This window comes from Monopterus albus, unplaced genomic scaffold, assembly GCF_001952655.1.
Source record: "Monopterus albus unplaced genomic scaffold, M_albus_1.0 scaffold15.1, whole genome shotgun sequence".
NCBI lineage: Eukaryota > Metazoa > Chordata > Actinopteri > Synbranchiformes > Synbranchidae > Monopterus > Monopterus albus.
In genome coordinates this window covers 694,935-715,474 of record NW_018127895.1, presented here as the reverse complement: position 1 = coordinate 715,474, position 20,540 = coordinate 694,935, and the positions used below count along the sequence as shown (strand labels likewise).

Genomic DNA, 20,540 nt, shown 5'->3' with positions numbered 1-20,540 from the left:
GGAACACAAGGCCATGTGTGCCAGGAAGTGTGCATCAAAATGTGTGTGTGTGTGTGTGTGCATACTTGAGAATGTGTGCAGTGGGGAGTCAGTACCAGCAGCACTGGATGCATCAAACACAGCGCTACTCCTCAGAGAACTACTACACTGAAGTAACTGCTGAGACATCTCCCTCTGCCTCTGTCCTCTTGGGAAAACCCACACTGCCTCTGTCTCACACACTCATATAGGAAACATACACACAATATCCTAATCAGCTAATTGCACGTAGAGCCACTAACTATTCAAACAAACCCACTAAAATAGAGAGACGGCCACAAACACAAGGCTCTGTAGGACAACGCTAACAGGTAAACATGATAAAGGTAAAGGTTAGGTAAAAACCTAACATGAAATTTAACACAAACATATGAACTATGAAGGGTTCCTAAGCTTTGGGCTATTTAAGTCTTTATCACAGACACTGATAGAAAATGGGGGAAGAGAGATACAACCAATATCAGCAGGTGGGCTCGAACTTGGCATGGTGTGATTCATGGTTAGAGCTTTAAACCACAGAGGTCGCCCTCTCAATAGAGGGCCGTAGTAGTGAAGCCTAATACCCGGAACTGAGTTAGCATTTTGGCACTTCCGGTTCCCTCGCCCTGAGGTCAATAGGTTTTTGGTTAGAAGCCTGAGATAATGTCTGTGGTTGACACAAGGCTAATACATTTTCATGTTTTGTTCTACGAAATACAGTGCCTTGCGAAAGTATTCGGCCCCCTTGAACTTTGCGACCTTTTGCCACATTTCAGGCTTCAAACATAAAGATATAAAACTGTAATTTTTTGTGAAGAATCAACAACAAGTGGGACACAATCATGAAGTAGAACGAAATTTATTGGATATTTCAAACGTTTTTAACAAATAAAAAACTGAAAAACTGGGCGTGCAAAATTATTCAGCCCCCTTAAGTTAATACTTTGTAGCGCCACCTTTTGCTGCGATTACAGCTGTAAGTCGCTTGGGGTATGTCTCTATCAGTTTTGCACATCAAGAGACTGAAATTTTTGCCCATTCCTCCTGCAAAACAGCTCGAGCTCAGTGAGATTGGATGGAGAGCGTTTGTGAACAGCAGTTTTCAGTTCTTCCCACAGATTCTCGATTGGATTCAGGTCTGGACTTTGACATAGCCATTCTAACACCTGGATATGTTTATTTGTGAACCATTCCAATGTAGATTTTGCTTTATGTTTTGGATCATTGTCTTGTTGGAAGACAAATCTCCGTCCCAGTCTCAGGTCTTTTGCAGACTCCATCAGGTTTCCTTCCAGAATGGTCCTGTATTTGGCTCCATCCATCTTCCCATCAATTTTAACCATCTTCCCTGTCCCTGCTGAAGAAAAGCAGGCCCAAACCACGATGCTGCCACCACCATGTTTGACAGTGGGGATGGTGTGTTCAGGGTGATGAGCTGTGTTGCTTTTACGCCAAACATAACGTTTTGCATTGTTGCCAAAAAGTTCGATTTTGGTTTCATCTGACCAGAGCACCTTCTTCCACATGTTTGGTGTGTCTCCCAGGTGGCTTGTGGCAAACTTTAAACGACACTTTTTATGGATATCTTTAAGAAATGGCTTTCTTCTTGCCACTCTTCCATAAAGGCCAGATTTGTGCAGTATACGACTGATTGTTGTCCTATGGACAGAGTCTCCCACCTCAGCTGTAGATCTCTGCAGTTCATCCAGAGTGATCATGGGCCTCTTGGCTGCATCTCTGATCAGTCTTCTCCTTGTATGAGCTGAAAGTTTAGAGGGACGGCCAGGTCTTGGTAGATTTGCAGTGGTCTGATACTCCTTCCATTTCAATATTATCGCTTGCACAGTGCTCCTTGGGATGTTTAAAGCTTGGGAAATCTTTTTGTATCCAAATCCGGCTTTAAACTTCTCCACAACAGTATCTCGGACCTGCCTGGTGTGTTCCTTGTTCTTCATGATGCTCTCTGCGCTTTAAACAGACCTCTGAGACTATCACAGTGCAGGTGCATTTATACGGAGACTTGATTACACACAGGTGGATTCTATTTATCATCATTAGTCATTTAGGTCAACATTGGATCATTCAGAGATCCTCACTGAACTTCTGGAGAGAGTTTGCTGCACTGAAAGTAAAGGGGCTGAATAATTTTTCACGCCCAATTTTTCAGTTTTTTATTTGTTAAAAAAGTTTGAAATATCCAATAAATTTCGTTCCACTTCATGATTGTGTCCCACTTGTTGTTGATTCTTCACAAAAAATTACAGTTTTATATCTTTATGTTTGAAGCCTGAAATGTGGCAAAAGGTCACAAAGTTCAAGGGGGCCGAATACTTTCGCAAGGCACTGTAAATGACGTAAGTAAGTACCACACGTGATTTTTAATGCTTTTATGTGTCTTAAACAAGGCTCCTGCTAACAAGTGGCTAAATGAAACTACAGAGGCTGTCTGGGATATTACACATCAGCACACTGAAAACTAACTCATCTGCTAACTAGTCTGCCTTGACAGCTTTGTTATTTTGAAACTCATGCACTTGCAAACCATTCTAACTGACCCTGCCATGATCATTAGCTAGATCAGGTCACACTACGAAGAAAGGATTTTGTAGAAGAGGTGAGTGCGCTAAATCAAACTTGCCCAAGAACACTTCAACACGTGGACTGCAGTCAGCGACAATCGAACCTCCAACCCTCTGGTTTGGGAGACGACTGCTCTACTCACTGAACCACAGTCGCCCCATATTGAGATACAGTATGAGCAGAGGCACAAAAGCATCAATATCTTTATAAAGCTTCATTAAAGTTGATGTATGTCACAGACTACAGTGAGTGAACATTCCTGGCTGAAAAATTATTCTAATAAAATACCTCTTGTTCTGATTGTCTCCCTTTTGTGCGTATCTCATAACAGCAGATTCTGGCGCAAGAAATCACAAGCATTCAAAAACCCCGTCTCTCACATGGGGCAAGCGGAACTATAATCGCCTTTCATCTGACTGCCATGTTTGCTGGGGACTGATTCCCTGCAGGATGGCTGGAGGTAAGCTGTGATGCAGCTGCTCTACTGGATCCCCTGGGCTGCTTAAGGCAGTGTTAGGAACTGGCACTAATGTTATGCTAGTTGATTTAGTTCGGCCCCTGTCCCCTTTGGCAGAGATAGTCAGTACCAGTGCTAAGCAACACAACTGCGGTTTTGCAAGAGGCCCTGTCCCCTTTGGCAACACTAAAACAGCTACGGTAGCATCAAGCAATGTTAATGCACATCCATTACTATTCAACAGGCTGTGTTGAGCAGATCTTTTGTTTAGGTATGATTGCACGAACATGCTCAGAAGCACACACACACACAGTATATACATACAGTACCTGAGTTTGTGTGTGTCTGAAGTCAAGGACAGCGGCCGCAAGCAAAAGGCGTTTTTATGAGCCAATTAAATTACATTGCCATTCTATAGCCTGAAGCACACCTCAAGGCAAAGAGCAGCTCAAAGTTGCAGCACTCCAGTGACCATTCTCTGATAGTGGCATTGCACACCAACTTCTTTTTAAAAGATCGATCATTTGAGATCTTTTGTCTTCACCCTCAGAGCAAGTTAGCACAACTAATTCCAAGGGCCCAATTTGTGTGTAGTTGGTGAGACTGTGTCAGACTGTTGGATATCTAAATGAAGAGACAGGGTAAATCAGAGAGCCTAAAAGAGATATAAAGAGGTCCATCATCCATCAGCAAGTAGCTACTGAGTGTCATTCACTGCTTTAACACATCAGTAGAATTGGAATAGCCATGTATATTTAGGTAGATGCTTATTAATTTAACTTCAATGTTCTAGAAGCAACAATTGGGTCCTTCGAAAGCCCTACAGGAGTACTACCTGTATACCTGTAACAACATCATAAGGTATATACGGTTTATATATTTGTATAGTATTAAGCAACAATTTAGGCTACTGCTTAATTTCCTAACTGTAAGTGACAGGAGTGTTTTCACAGTGGTGTAGGATGCCTGCTATAAATCTCTGTCCCTGGCTGACGGGCTGCCTCCAATCTAGGCCGCTCATCAAGGTAACGGAAGAGTAGCTACAGTAGTTTTTTCACAGAGGGGAAAAACAGCTTTGATCTTTGATCTTCTCACTTTTGTTTGAAAATCAAATTTATCAAACGGGGGAATAAAAACAACAACATGATAAATAGATTTTTTTAAAAAGCCCACACACAAAGGCACCATACTAAAAAGTCTTGCATTTGATTATCTCCGATAATGAATATGTCACATCTGCAAAAAGGGGCTCAGGTAAGAAAATCACTAAAGCACCGACAAGCCTATTCTCTCCCTTTCCTTCATAATTACCTACCCCTGCAGCGGAACAGATCCCTCTCTTTTTTCTCCTTTAGGCCACTAGAGACGGATATGAAAGGGAATTGGACACTTGGGGCCACAAATACTGTAATTAAAAATCTCTCCGTTTCTTGATACATTGTTTGAAAACATCATTTTGGTGTGCCACATGCATCCGTTAGTGATCTGACCTAAATACACCTTAGATCACACACAGGAAAGCACTGGGTCTTTGTTTCAGGTTCCTTCTCTTTGTGTGAAAGTGAGGTGATTTACAGTAGGTACAACTGGTGAAAGGTGATGCACATCCCAAAGAGATACGGCACCTGTGATTATCAGTGCGTCTCATTGGATGAGGTACTGGGAGGTAAAAATTATTTTTCAATGTTTGTTCAATGAAATCAAGGAATTTGACACATCCAGCCATTTATTTACTGAGGAAATATTCACTTCCACAATTCATTCTTTCTGCGTGAGTCTACACCGGTTCAGAGGACAAAGCTTGGGTGCAATCAGAATGGCAGTCATCTTAAAGCTCCAGTATAGCATCATGACTCAAGAATAATAATAAGATAATTCACCTGGACTATTTGAAATGTGCTGTTTGTTATACTGTAGCTGGTTAGATAATCAGCCCAAGTCTTTAATGACTAAGGAACGGCACCAACAACCCACATCTGCTGTTTCTATTTATGTGAAATGCAAGTTGAACAGACTGAATAAGTCACACTGTGCTCTGGTATTAACAACAACTCCAACTCTACTCTCCTCCTGAGAATCTCCCCTTAGTCCCCACCCTCGGCATGAGTCGCCTCCACACACAAACACACTAAGAGACAAAAAAAAGTGGCCAATTTCATTAGCTCAATCATTAAATGAGGCTTAATTAGAGTCACTTTCCTTCGGAGAGAAGTCTGGGACTCAGAGCTGTTCCTTGTCATTACAGAGGCATAATGAGCCACACAACAACATAATACCCCTCACCCTCACAGCACAGACAACACTAGAAAACTTTCTCAGTACGATAGCAGTGTAAAGCACGGAGCCTTTGATATGTTTTTGTCATTACCAAGGATTAACGATGTAATGCCCTGTGGAAGTGCCAATATGGTGCCAATATGGCTCTGACAAGAAGTGACATGAATAAAGCCTGTTATTTAACATAAGATAGATTATGCCATTTTCTGTAGTAGTAATGAGATACAGCAACCCCTCCCCAAAGCTCAATAAGGGTTTGAAATTAAAGGAATTATTTTTGCCCTGTAGTCCATCCATAAACGTCTTTGATGTTTTATAACAAGTCCAGTCCAGCCGGTCTCTACTACTGTCTTAATGTAATGTTCACCTGCTTGTTATAGTTTGGAGGCTGATAGGAAGTGATGCTTGTACGTCTCCCCCGGGTGTGATTGGGAGGTAAATATTAGCAGGCCCTCAGCGCCACCCCATACCAGTAAACCAAACCACTGTCCTCTCATAAAGAAATCAACAGAGTCAATGACTTTTAAAATGTTATTATGCTGTCATGAGGCTTGAGATGGGTATGCGCATATACAAAATGAGTCTGAAAAATGATCTGGTGGGAACGTGTGTGTTTGCGTGCATGTGCACAGGCTTGTATGCACAAGCTCCTCCTGTTCATTACTGGCCAGCAGCAGAAGCCAGTCATTTCCCTGTCTTCATAAAGACTTGGCCCATTAAATTCTACCTCCAGTCAATAATTAGGACTCCACAAATAAACCAAAGGCAATTAAATCAATGCTTCCCCGGGCCGGTGCCTGGACCCCATGGCCCACATGGACACTCCATCTTCACTGCTGGCCTTATTCATGGTGGGTTGCGGTGGACCCATACAGTACACCCCCTGGCCTGCTCATGATTATTAGATAGCTCCGTCCCTCGATCCTGGCTATGGAGCGCTGCTTATGGTGGCTCTCTACTGAGAGACATAGGGTTTGATTTCATTAACTCACCAGTGGAGGTGAGAGATGAGGAAATGAATGCAATGTTTCATTTGGTTTTGAGTGGACATGAGGGGCAACGGTGAGGGATATCAAGAAATCTATGCCACTTCTTCAGCAAGAAGGGAGCACTAAGTCAACACACACAGTTACATACATCCACAACACACTGTTTGCCAATGTGTTGCAGATGTCTCTCTTTCTTAATCTGCTGACAGGTGGAAGCACATGACAGTGATGGCAAACAATAGCCTAAACACAGAGCCAAAGACCCACACATACATATCACTCTTTCACATCTGCAGACACACACATATACTGTAGAGACACACTCAGAATGAGTGATAGGTTTGCTATTGACAGGGCTACTGAGATAATAAAGTGCTGTCCCACTGGCAGCTCCATTAGGCACTGACAGCGACAAGATGAGGCTGCCATGAGTGCTCACAGTACATGGCCACACATACACACACACAGATTGACACATTCTCATCCCCTTTCAGTGACAGCCAGCGAGTTAAGGACACAGAGCACTCTCTCATCTTTCCTTTCACTGGGCCTCTCTGTTTTTGTCTTTTTAATCAAAGAAGTGCGTTTGAGTGTAGCTTGGAGTTAAGATCATATCATTATTAGTTTGTTGTTAGTGTCACAGGGAGGGTGACAGGCCAGGTCATTCCATTTCACAGATGTTCTGCTTGGTGAGCCTTTCATAACCTACAGTACGACAAAGACTACTGAAACCAAGGGGGTACAGTGTGAGTTCTTGAAGTGTATTTTATCACTAAAAACCGTTGGCTTCTCAGCATCAGCAGATGTGTGTAGTAAAGGCATATTATTAGGGAGGTTTTAAGAAAGTCAAATTAGGAGATGTACTTAAACTGACCAACATTCAGGTGCTAGAAGTGTCTTCATACGACCTTTCGCTTGTCTCTTGGCATGAGATATGTCACACTGGCCCTACAGATAAATCAGAAATATGAAAGAGACAGGGAGTAGCTGGTATCCCCCTTTGATAGGACAGAGCGCTTTTAAAAGAATCAGAGAGCAAGTGAAAACAGTGAGCTATAGAGGAGAGGAAAAATTAAAAATAAATAAATAAACAGAAAACAGAACAAGATGGACATGAAAGGGGATAGAAAAAGTCTGCTGCAGTGAGGGGGGATGACTCCGGTGGTCCCAGCAGTCCCCACAGGGACCTGGGGGCGAGTCTCAGCCTTGTCATACTCTGCTCGTCTCCTCCTCCACTCCCTGCTCCAGCTCCAGTCCCCCATCCCAAGCTCCCCCCACCCCTGTTCTGCCCACGGAAAACGTCGATAGCAGGCTGCCGGTGCCGAGGTCTCTGGTGGACACTAGCTCATTCTCCCAGCATCGACAGGCCCGCCAAATCAATATTTAGTTCCCCACTAACAAGCTGCCTCGGGGTCTGAGCCAGAGAGAGAGACAGAGAGGAATGCAGGACAGTGGATGATAGCAGAGAGAGACAGAGAACAGGGACTGAGAGCTGTCCAGCTAGAAGGGAAAAACATGGATTCAGTAGAGTGTTGTGTGTGTGTTAGTGTGGGAGGGGGAGAGGAAGGTGGAAAGGTCAGAAGAAGATCTGGGGAACAAGAGAGCGGTGTCTGGTGTGTGTCGTGGTGCGGAGGCGACGCATGAGTGCCTGCGGCAGTCGCAGACAAGAACACGGAGAAGAACACAACAAAGCCACACACACACACACACACACACACACACACACACACACACACACTCAACACTCTCAATCATACGCATATCACAGTGAGCAGACATTGACAGCACTCGAGTAAAGCTCCAGCAGAGCACTCACAGATGAGTGGATGCACACACAAAGACTCTCGCAGACAAGGATGTAGTTGCTTTTCTTTGTTTTAGCTTTTGTATCAGTGTTTTATTTTTAGACCCTGGTGTAGGACACATCTGGGCGTGTTGCATGTGTATGTTTACTGTATGTGGATGACAGAGGAACTATGTACAATGAAGACTGATGAAGCAGCATATCAACATCGTTAGGACAAAATAGTATGATAGCATGATAGCTATCTAGACAAAAACACCCACCCATTAGGAAATAAAAACACCTAAAGAACAAGCTTGAACAATCAGGCCTACATTCAATTACACAGAAAACAGGTACAAATTTGTAGTTACAAATGCAAAATAACATTACTATTATACAATTCTAAACTAGCTGAAATGTAACATTTATTATTAATGAATGAAATAATCTAGCTAAAATGAATATTTCACAACAGATTCTCTTTTAAGGTATAGTATTGCTCCGTAAAACTCTGCAATGCCTGCTACAGTATCTCTACGGTCACTGTTACGAGGTGAAAGGCAAAGAATGAAAAGTGCTCTGTCTCAAGGTCACTAGTAATTTAAAAATTATGAATAGTGGAAAAATAATAACCAGCTATTTTATTTACATAAAACAATACAGATTATAGTACCAGTAACATTTTAAGAATGACTTTGTTTCAGGCACTCTGCTCCATTTCAATTCGTTTTAGGCTAATAAGTTTGCACAAGAGTCTTTATTACTAAGAGTGTGAAGGAATTAGTAAAGTGGGTGAGCCTTACCTTCTGCTGGAGGATGTGGTTGAGATGGTCCAGCCACTCCTGGTCTCTTAGACTCTCTGAATGGGCCTCTGTCACCTGCAAACAGAACAGTGAATATGAACATATGAACACATCACTGACAGGTGAACACAGTCATACATTTCTCTTTAAACATGATTTTTTTTTTTATATTACCTATATTAGTGTTTTATTGTGTTAAAAAAATCAAGTGAGTCATGCTTGAGCTATGTGTGATGTTTCTACTATACTGTATCTTGACTGGGGCCTGCTTGAGGGCAGAGTTGTAGCATCACACCAGCCAGAACCTTGAAGGAGCTCTCTGGAGTCTCAGTGGCGGAGTACACCAGAATAAGTTTGCATGCAACTCATGTATAAAGCCCTAACAGAATGGTAGCCTTGTTACTGCTAATGAACAGGGTGAAGAGAGACTGTGTGGCCATGTACACCTCAGCACTAATGTGCTACCTCTTCACTTCAAACCCCAAGTGCTGATGCTCAAAATGATGTGACAAGCCTTGTACAGCCTCAGAGGGAGGGCAGGAGGGGGGAAAAGTCTGTGTGTGTCTGAATATTAGTCCCCGCACTTGCCGACTGGCGAACCTAACAGGCACAATTCTGCAAAGTCTGGGGAGGCAACACCACACGTCTGCACAGAGGCTCATGCAGACTTCACCTGAACATGCTCTCAAGATGACCCAATAATCATACAGCAGCATTATGGATATGAGTGAGCTGTGAAGGCCATAATATGATTCACATCATTTTCATATTCATCAAACTATTCAGTGACCCCTTGTGCCCTGTGGATGGGGGAACTGTCCTCATGGAAAATACCACTCCCCCCAGGATAAAAATGTTTCATTATATTATAAAGATGATCACCCAGAACAACATTGTACTGCTTTACATTGACCATTCTTTCCATGGGAACAAGTGGACCCAAATCATGCCAGCATTTGCATTTTTTATGTTTCTCCACTCATTTATTCAGGTTTGTCCCTTTATTTGTCACCCACCTGTATCTATATGCATGACCAAAGTATGTGATGGATTCAAGTGTCGTTCCCTGCTTCCTGATGGTATTCTTTATGTATGATCCTGGTGATGGTACCAGGGCTAGGCTAATTTCACTGCATGCCTAACTTGTGACTAGCACTTAAGAGTAACAGAGAAGCAGACAGAAAGCAGGGGGTTGGGAGTGTGTGGCGATATTAGAGAGAGAGAGAAAGAGGGAGAAGAGGGCCTTCTTCCAACCTGCCACAGGGGTGAACACCGTGTGTAAAAAGACTTTGTGTGAGAGTCAGTGTGCGTATCCACCCTTGGTAGATATACTGTACAGTATAACAAAGCTCTGACCCTCCATCTAACATCAGATGCAAAACAAACTGCCCTGGCAATTACAGCCTTATTACATCTGGATCATTAACTCCACAACAAGTTGCCCAGGGAGCCTGGAGCTGCTTGGGCCCTTTGTGGTCGTCTTTTGCACGTTATGGAATGAATAGAGGCAAATAATACTGTGCTGAATGGTACATGCGTGTTAATACATGAAGCAGGTATGTTTGAGGACACTTAAATGCCTTCTTGGTAGCTTTTCCAGATACACAACATAGATTGTGTGTGTTTGCATGTTTGTAAGGATGCAGTTCAACAAAATGGACAAACAAAAAGAAAACACCCACACACACACAAATTCCTAGGAACAAGGGTGCTCTCACTTTCATTGCTATGTTGTCTATTATTACAATACCAGCTACACAAACAGCCTTGGCACAATGTTTAGAAAAATGTTTAAAGAAAAGCTCTGATTCTTTTTGCAGGAACAAATCAACAAACCAAGAACACCACTCTGGAGGAAACTAAAAAATGTAACCTTTCGAAGTGATGCTGGTAATTACACCAAGGATGTCTGCTCCCAAAATTCTCCTACAATATAACCACAGGAATAATGTGTTTAAAATTTTAATATGCCTAAAATTTAAAAACGGGTTGATTCAAGTACTATTGCCCTACGATGCTGAAAAAAAAAATCTTGACAGGAGAACTCTTCCAAACTAAAGAAATGTAGCTATGCTAACAATGAAGTAAAATCATTCCCACTGAGCCCCGTGCTCTCATTCATCACACTGGTATCGCACAACTAAGTGAATACATGAATACACTATGTGTTAGACTCGGTAAAGACTACCAGGACATCCTGATAACCTAGTGTCATGTCCTCAAGTCCAAAGAAAACACACAACTTGTCACAAACCAGGCTCAGTTTAGATTGTATTGTAGATCTATTCTTAAAATGCTCGTTTAGTCTCATCTGCACAGCTGAAGCATGGTTCAGGTTCAGTTTGGTTCAGGTTGGATTAGGTAGGGTGCACTTGATTTTGCGTTACCCCCAACCCCAGACTGACTAACATCAATGTGCCCAGCAGGTGTTTCAGTTGGAGCACACATGTAATCGTTTCTTTGTGACACATTCAGATGTATGTACAAAGACAATTTGTCTTGGGATCTATTTATGACATTCAAAAGCAGTAACACATACTCATGCTGCTTAACCTCACTCTGTGACAACATTTATAATTTCCTGGCAGGCCTGTGTGCTTTCAACAACATTGTGATCTATGAATGTTCAATTAACAAAACAGGAAAAGTCTGCTATTAATCACCATTAATATGACAGACAAAACAAGTGCTGAGGAGAAGACAACGATGTTAACCACAGAGGTTTAAGCTGTGATAAGAGGGACTTTTTGTCAAGTGAGAAACTATTCACTGTCATCTTCTGGGTGGAGCTGGGCTGCAAAGGGCTAAAATTGGTTTCAAGTGTGAGTAAGTGTCTGGTGCACTCTCTCTCATCTTGTGATAGATGGGAGGAAGTCTCCAGGGACGGGAGGTTGATTGTAACACAGAGCTGCTAATTGATGACACCACTGGGTATGATCTATGGTAGAGAAAGGACCCACCAAGTTGGAGAAGAATGCGAAATTCGGACTTTTGCAAACGTATAACAGTCAATAGCAAGGATTTTCAGTTCAATGACGGCTTTCACCTAAATGAAGAGTTGTACTTGTACAGTCTGTGCCACATTAAATCTTCTATCAAGTTGACAGGTGCTGCAGGTGTTGACAAGTTTTTGATTTTGTCAAGACAAAGAACACGGGCGAAGCCACATCCCTCTCTGTTGCACTGCAACCACTCAGCTTATTAGGGACATGCCTTAGTGTCTGGTTCACCGTTACAAAACATTACTTGGTGTTCAGCATTGCTTACTTGCCCACATCTATGCACCCATCAATAAGAGAAGGTCAGTCAGAAGCAGAGATTTGCAGCAGGGCTAAATACCTGTAAATACAGGTGAAATAAACTAAGAACACAAGGCTTCTGTTTTATTCCTCCACCAAATCTGTTTCCAGAGGGCAGGCTCAAGTTAGCTACTTGCCACTCATTTAGTCTCAATTGACAAAGAAGATGCCCAAAAGCTACAAATCGATATTGATGATATAATGTCTTTCCAAGTCATCTGGTGCAATCACTAAGCAAAACCCCTTGAAAACTTTATGGTTTCAGAATTTTACAGTTGAGAAAATCTATTGCAGGTGGTACTGAGGGCATAATCTAGACTTGATATAGATCTTTAGGTTAAAGTTTGTAGGAAGTGTTGACCAACCATCCCTCGGCCTTACCTGATCAGTGTCCATTATGTCTTCGAGATCATTCTCTGACATATTGAGAATAGAAGCAGCGATGGACTTGGCTTTGATCATAGACTTGGCTGAGAAGGCACCCTTTCCTGCCACAGTGCTGGCCTGCCTCAACCTCCTCCTCTTCATCAACTGCTGCTTGACCTCTTGAATGTCTATAAGTATTTCACTGGCCAGGGCCTGAAGGGGAAGAAGAAGAAAAAGTAAAAAAAATAGAAGAGGATGATGAAATGGATATAGAAAAACAAGAGGGATAGTTCTGCCTGACAGATGAATAAATGAAATTGATCAAGCATGCGCCAGAGAGGCCTAGTACATTATGGAGGAATATTGAGTTTGACACACACAAGATTCTCTTCAGTTTCGCCTCACGCTCCCTTGTAGGAATATGGACCTAAGGGTTTGTTGCCCTGTCGATTGACAGCTGAGGGAACACAGCTTTGATATCAAACGTACCCCAAGTTTTAGTAAAGCCTCCACAGACAGAGATTCGTGCACCAGAGAGCATAAGACAGAGAGCTACTGAAAATACAGCCATTCATTTATTTATTTGTTTTCTGAATGTTTCGCAGTACAACAGGGCAGCACAACACTGTTAATAATTAAGCTATGAGGGGCTGTTTCAAATGGTGCCCGAGTGAATGGCAAGCGAGACGAGGAAGGCCTGGGATGGCACAGTTGTCGGGCACTAAATGGGAGTTTGCTCTAAATACAGAGAGACAATTAAATGTTAAAACTGCCACTGTACACGAGAAAGTCAATAAAGTAAACTCCCCTTTGCTTCATTTTGAGCTTACTGATCGAGGCAATAATCTTCTGTATCATTCCCTTGTAAGCCTGCTGAAAAGCTGACCTTGGAATAGATGGTCAGATGAGGAAAGCTAGAGACAGGAAAACTTGCAGTACACCAAAACAACAATAAAAATAAATTTTTTGAAAAAAAAAAAAAAAAGAAAGAAGCAAAGCACAACCTGCTCTTGGACTGTACAGAATATAACCAGGCAAGCAAGAACTACAGTGCATACGCACACATAAGTAGCAACCAATGAAAAGACTCTGGTGCATTATAGTAACAAGGATAAGCACACATGAAAAATGTTGAATAGCAGCAACCATCTCCACTTGTCTCTCAATTTCACACAGGTGGACCAGGTACAGTTTAGAAAGGCTGTGATGGTTTTCCTAAGAGAGTGCTGAGTGAGCGGTTGGAAGCCTGCAGCTGACAGTATGTGGACTGTTGCAGTTTGTCTATTAGCAACAATAAAGATACACAAAAGGTCAGAAATTCAGATATTCAAAAGGAGCGTGAACAAAAACCCAAAAGGAAGACAGGATACAAAGCCCACACACTTTAAAACTCTTAACAAAATATAAAAAAAATAGCACATATAAATCAAATCATGGGAGATGAGATTTTTTTGCCTCCTAGTCTCTGTTAGTACTAAGATTTTCAGTCTGCAGCTCCACTTAGTTTTAACTCGACATGAGTGTGACCAGTTCAATTTAATTAAATTTCAAATTTTCACAGGTGGTCTATTTCCATGTAGGTGTAAATGAGCAGAATAGCACCGATTACAAATAATGAGCAGAAATCACAGCCATTGGCCATTTCTTGGTAAATAAAGGCAGCTTTAGTTCAGTTTGGTGATCTGAAAGCTGCGTTTCCCTTAAGGGATACACAGCTTATTTGTCAGACATCCTATTCTTTTATTTATAGCCTAGTAGATATTCTCTGTCACTACTCAAGGGTTACATTCAATTGACCTAAACCTTGCATATGGAATAATCCAGAAAGAGATTTAGGGTTAAATTTACAGTTGGTTCCACAAGTATTTAGACAGGGGGACAATTTCTGTAATTTTGCCTTTGTACACCACCACAGTGGATTTGAAATCAAGTAGTCAAAACGTTACTGAAACACAGACTATCAGCTTTAATTCAAGGGGTTTACAAACATATAGAAATTTCAGCGGTTTTTATACAAAGTCTTCCGACCTGTTTTTTAGAGGCTCAAAAGTAATTAAACAACTGACTGACTGATAGTTTCATGGGCAGGTGTGGTATGTTCCCTTGTTATTTCATGAGAAACAGATAAAAAAGTCTGGAGTGGACTGCAAGTGTTGAATTTGCGTTTGGCAGCTGTTCATTGGAACTCTCAAACTGTGGTCCAAAGAGGCTTTGATGCAAGTGAAGGAGGCAATGATAAAAAACAAACCAAAACTATGAGAGATAGAACCTTTAGGAGTGGCCCAATAAACAATTTGGGTACATTCTCAAAAAGAAGGAATGTATTGGTGAGCTCAGCAACACCAAAAGGCCTGGAGGACCACAGAAGACAACTACAACTCAAGCCACAAACCACTGGTAACACTCAAGAACAGAAAGTAATGAACAGCTAAAAGATGTTCGACTCGTTACCTCTGAAACTCCTCACACAGACGACAACACAAAGGGCCATTTCAAACCAAAGCTTACAGTAAAGTCTCGGCGGAGTGAAATGATGAATTATGTAAGCACCTTTCACAGGTATATGAAAAGTATATAAAGTAATCACAGGTAAATAATTGTTATATCAACACTGTTGAATACAGCTTGTCGAAGACCTGCAGCAATTTCAAGGAATTATAAAACTCTTTTTTATGGGGGGGGGTGTAAAAATATCCAAGTTATTACACATTGTGCACAATTGTGCACTTTTCAGCAGGGATAAGCCAAAATATTCAGTGCAAGAGAACTACCTCGAGCGTGTGTGTGTGTTTGTGTTCACAGTAGTCACTACATGCAAGGCCACTATTTAGCAGTTCAACACCAGTGCTTACAGCCTGGGGCATGTGCAGGGACTAAAAGGGTTGCCTGGCACACAGTAAAAAAAAAAAAAGTCTACACATACACATACAACAACAACAAAAAAAAAAAAAAAACAAGCTCATAAAAAACACACTGACACATCTATACACGCGCGCGCGCAGCCCTCCAGTCCTGATCAATACATGACAAGAGTAAATCTCCTCTGGACGTCAGGCAGTCCAATCAAAGGGCTCGGTGTTCTTATAGGGGATCACAGGAGCCAGGGGGAGACAAACAATGATGTGAATCCTCAACAACACATTGGCCCCACCAGTCTAGGGTTATGGGAATGGAGGAGAGGAATAATACGAGTGTCAACTGTTTCTATGTGTGTGTGTGCTACTGCATGCAATGCAACTTCTATTTTTAAGTTACATGCATCTATCTATCTTCACTATATTGTATGCTATTTTGTGTATGCATGCAGCACATTTGCAAACAAAACAGATGACTAAGGGTTTGGTTGCAGAAATCAGAGGTTGGAAAAGGCAGAAGATGATAAAACACATCCACATGTAATTCTCCTCAGCTCCAAAGCTGAACAATAACTGTTTCTGTAACTTGTGGCTTATGAAGACAAAAACAATGGAAAATGTCCATGAATGTACGTCTACTACCTGCCACTTGATTTATACGTGTGCAAATCTACTGCCACCACTATCTATCTCTGCCAAGTCATGTCTTCCTTTGATAGACAGGTGTCAGCTAAACAGAGTTGATGGAGAGTCTTTGCCAGAAACGCTCACAAACTCACTTCAAAGTGATGAATTAGGCCTAGACAAAGACAACAGTGCCCATTCCCACTGGGCACGCAGTATTCTCACTGATGGCCTATGTCTCCTTATAAGTTGTAAGAAAAACTAACAATACACAGAACCTTACACAAAACCTTGCAGGCAGTGCATCAACCTGAGGTCAGGGGTGAAGAACTTAAAGGCACACCACACCATAGTGGTTTAAGACAAGTTAGTTCACTATTCAGAGTGTGAACTCATGACCTTTGATCCCTTGTCTCTTTCACACAGTACCTTGATGAAAGAATGAAGCTGCTCCAGTTGAGAGCAGGCCTGGCCTAGCTGTCTCTGAAGCCTCTCCAAGACATGGGAGCTCTGCTGGGTCAGCCCCTCCATTTGCTCAGTGGCCGTCTGTTCTAGTACAGCCAAAGCCTGCTCACTGGATACCAAACGAGCCTGTAAGGCATGCATACGCTGCTCCTGTACAGAAAGAAGTAGGAAAAACTGGTTAGCTGAGCACAAAACTGCTTCATGAAAGTACAGAATGTCGACATAGGCATTTAAGACACTTTCATCAATTGTAGTAATTGTAGAATTTCAAGTTTCCTGACTTTGGCAACTTCTAGTGGTAGTGTCTAATCTGAAGACACTGAGAATGAATGGATGAGAGCTATACAGGTCAGTTCCTGAACAGAACTTCTCTCGTTGTCTAACCTACTGTTCCACAAAACAACTGGTTGAAAACTAAAATAAACTTTGCTGGCAATGCAGCTGTTTCCAACCTTTTTCTCCAGGTCCTCTTTCAGTTTCCTAGAGGAGACCTCACACTGGTTTTTCTCTGTGGTCGCCACATTCAGTCTTCTCTTTAGAGAATCAATGAGGGCTTTCCTATTGGTGGCCTCTTCTGATAAAGTCTTCACCTGTACAGAAGTGAAGCAAGAGGGAAACAGGAAGGTAAACAGCAAAACCAAACAAACAGGTAGGTGTATTGTACAAGACACACAAGTTACATATTCAATTTAAGTTTCATTCAAATCATCTAAGTTAACATCTATCAGAGAAGTAAATGTAACAGTCCGTAAATGGGATTTCCTTTATGTTCGGTCATCTAGGAGATGTCTCTGGACTATGAGAAGTGCTGAGCACTATGATAATCCTCCAAAGTGCATCAAACAAATCTGATGGCATAATGATGGTGTCAGCTGTGATGTGATGTGTACCTTCTTCTCCAGCTCCTCCACCTGTCCTCTGTAACTTTTCTCCATCTCCTGGAGAAACTTAAGTCTCGTCTTCAGGTCCTCTACCAGCTGCCTTTTCATATTAACATCCCGCTCTGTGTGGCTTGCCCTGAAAAAAACACATAAAGGCACGAGAATGAACTCGACACAGACATTTATATTCAAGCACAGGCACACACTCGCATACAGCATGTACATAGCAGCCACACACCAACACGAAGCTGGCAGGCACAGTGTCCCCATGCAGTGCATCAGGCATGACAACTCATTATGACAACTAAATACACTGGCATGCTGTTTGGGTAAGTGGAGGGGGGTGAAATAAGGATGCATATATAATTCTAACTGGCGCATATTAGAACAAGTGCTCTGGTGGGGAATGTCACACTAAGCGTGACTGGGGAGTCCTTTTTGACAAACGGCATTTTGAATCAGCAGTGACACTACTTGAGAGACTGTAATCAAATATATAAATGTTTATTATTTCAGCTCAGCATTACACCAGTTACATATAAAAACACATCAGCAGGGGAACATGGTTTGGGAAAGACTGATTATGAAGGGAATATGCACTACACAATGTTGTTTGTATGCTGTAGTGTGCGCTGATAATACTTCCCTAAAGAAAGACAAATTCCCTGTCCTGTCAGCTGTTCATGTCTTAACTGTCGCGAACATGCTCCATGTGTCACTTCCCATTTGGATACCTGCTGTACTGACATGTTTAATATTCTAGCATTCTGCACATTCATATTATAATAAGGCCTTGTTTTAAATTGGCTCAGTATGTTAGGATGTTTTATTATGTTTTCACAAAAGCGACTAAGGAGCATTTTTCATGGTTGTCTATATCTTTGGGGAATTGGAACAAACAGAAGACATATTATATGTATACAGTTCATTTAAATGTTTTTTGCTGTAGTTTATTTCAAACATGTAGTAGATTTCTTAGCTCCCACATGCATCATGGCTTGTGTTTTAAATAAACAGATGACGCAATGCTAGAGCAAATGCTTTCGTGTAAGTAAATGTCCCTGTCTCCCAAGGTGGATGAACGCCTGAGGGCAGACTGGCTAAATAAATGTGAGCTTGTCCTATTGGAGTGACATTAAATGAAATGAGAGAGGAGTCTAGCCTGGGGACTTTGGGGGGGAGCAGCGCTAGCTGGTTACTCCATGGATTTGCCCATTAATGAGAAAACCCATATTGAACCTTCCAGATGACTGTCTGGTGTTGACTTAAAGACAGAAAGCAGCAATAAGAGCCCCAGCAGCTCCCTCTGTCCCAATGCTAATGGCAATTAGATCGACAACATTTATTTTAGATGTTCTCTTCTTCTGCACCCCAGTAAGAACAGAGGATGAAAAAGAATGAAGGATATATGGTGCTTCTGTCGGAGCGTGTGATCTCTATTTATGAGTGTTAGTGAAAAGAGAGAAAGAGAGCCTCAAACAATATCCCGATCATTTGCACGTTTGTTCCCTTTGTTCTGTGCTTGTTGGCAATATTGTTCATCAAACATGCCTGTATTGTAATGATAACAGTCAGTGATCTGAAGTGTCTGTGCTTGTGTGAGTGTGTGAGAGAGCATATTTCTGTGTATGTTGTTAAGACTGAAGTGCGGATGGACGTTTCATGTGGCTGATAGACAACAGGGCTGAAGATGAAAGAAGGAGCTTCATAAATAAGGCAGGGCCATAGTGCCGGATATTGACTGAGGACATGCCGGTGTACTTTGAAATTCATTTCTTTTCCCCCCTTCTCTTCTTTAAGGCGAAACAGCCTTTGCTCCCTGTGTGTGTGCTGAGATGTATATTTCAGAGGTGTCTAGACATGTCTTTCATTCTGAGAAGGGGTCCCTCCATGGAGGCAAATGGAGTGGTAGTCAAGAAGAGATGGCAAGTTATGCGCGTGTGAGTGAATGTGTGACAAGAGCCTGAGGAGAGGCTGAGGTTGTCGTGGAAACTCAGCTGAGAGATGTTCGTTCCATCTGGCTGTGATCTTCTGTGGTTTGGTCACATACAAATGTGTACCTGCTGTGACTGTACACATGCCCTGGATGCATTATTGAGAATGGCAAGTAGAGGACACAACATACAACACAAAGAGAATAAGAAGGAGGAAAGCAAAGTTGTTCTTTGTACCTTTCTCTCAGTTCAAGACAAAGACACTGTTCAAATCTTGACAATTTCTCTGAGTGAGTTGTTTATACCCATCTAGTCTGACTATGTAATGCAGCTCCTGCTACAGTAGCTGAACCATGTAATTCATTTGGGCTTGTGGCCCACAGGCCATAGTGATGCTGTGTGGGTATTAGTGTCATGGGCCAAAATGGTCCCTCCTGCGGCGCACAATCAATCAATACACTGCTCTGATCAGCACTCCATATCAGCTACCCACATAGCAACACCACATTACATGCCACACAAGACACCCACATGCACACCTAAACATTAATTCCTTCAGTTGCTTTTATTCACTCGCTCATGGGTGCATGCATAATTTGACAAATGAATGGTGCAAAGGAAAAGGATGGAGTGCAGCAGACAGAGTGCTGCCACATGGTGGAATCAAACACTGCAGATGAGAGCTGTACAGAATGTGCAAACACGGAGACAGAGACACAACGAGATGGAGAGACAAAGACAGAGAGAGGACGCAGAAACAAGGGAGGCGAGGTGATGTGCTGCGGAGCAACAACATGAAAGAACCACAGAGAGGAAGAAGTAATAATTATGAAGAGAAGGGTGTGAAACTAACTTATCCTGCAGCTGACAGAGCTTGTCGTCCTTCTCCTGAAGTTGGCCTCGCAGGGCTTTGTTAGCTGCCACCTGCCTTGTGACCTCCGCACTTGCACTCTGAGGGGAGGACACATGGTATATGTGTATTTGTTAATGTGTTTGAGGCGTGCGATAGGGGGTGGGGAAGGTTTTCACACAGATGATGACAGGTCAGGCACAGCATGGCTCCTCATTATAGTTACAGCAGGAGAGTGGAAGGTGCTAAAAGAGGTTAAGAGGGAAACTATTTTTCCAAGTGGATGAGATCAGGGGTGTAATTATGAAAAATAATTTATATTGCAATTTTTCTGAATATATTTTAATATGGATATA

At 42.2% G+C, this 20,540-nt stretch overlaps 1 protein-coding gene across 2 annotated transcripts in view; it reads right to left on the bottom strand.

The window, feature by feature from the left end:
• Positions 1-20,540, bottom strand: part of cntln (centlein, centrosomal protein) — an 83,317-nt gene that overhangs the window by 2,893 nt on the left and 59,884 nt on the right. For both annotated transcript variants that reach the window (XM_020591846.1, XM_020591844.1), the window contains exons 21-26: positions 20,188-20,285; positions 17,410-17,536; positions 16,972-17,109; positions 16,484-16,669; positions 12,591-12,788; positions 8,911-8,985 (exon numbers count right to left, since the gene is read on the bottom strand). In XM_020591846.1, coding sequence (XP_020447502.1) covers positions 8,911-8,985; positions 12,591-12,788; positions 16,484-16,669; positions 16,972-17,109; positions 17,410-17,536; positions 20,188-20,285 — 822 coding nt within the window. The remainder of the gene's footprint in view (positions 1-8,910; positions 8,986-12,590; positions 12,789-16,483; positions 16,670-16,971; positions 17,110-17,409; positions 17,537-20,187; positions 20,286-20,540) is intronic.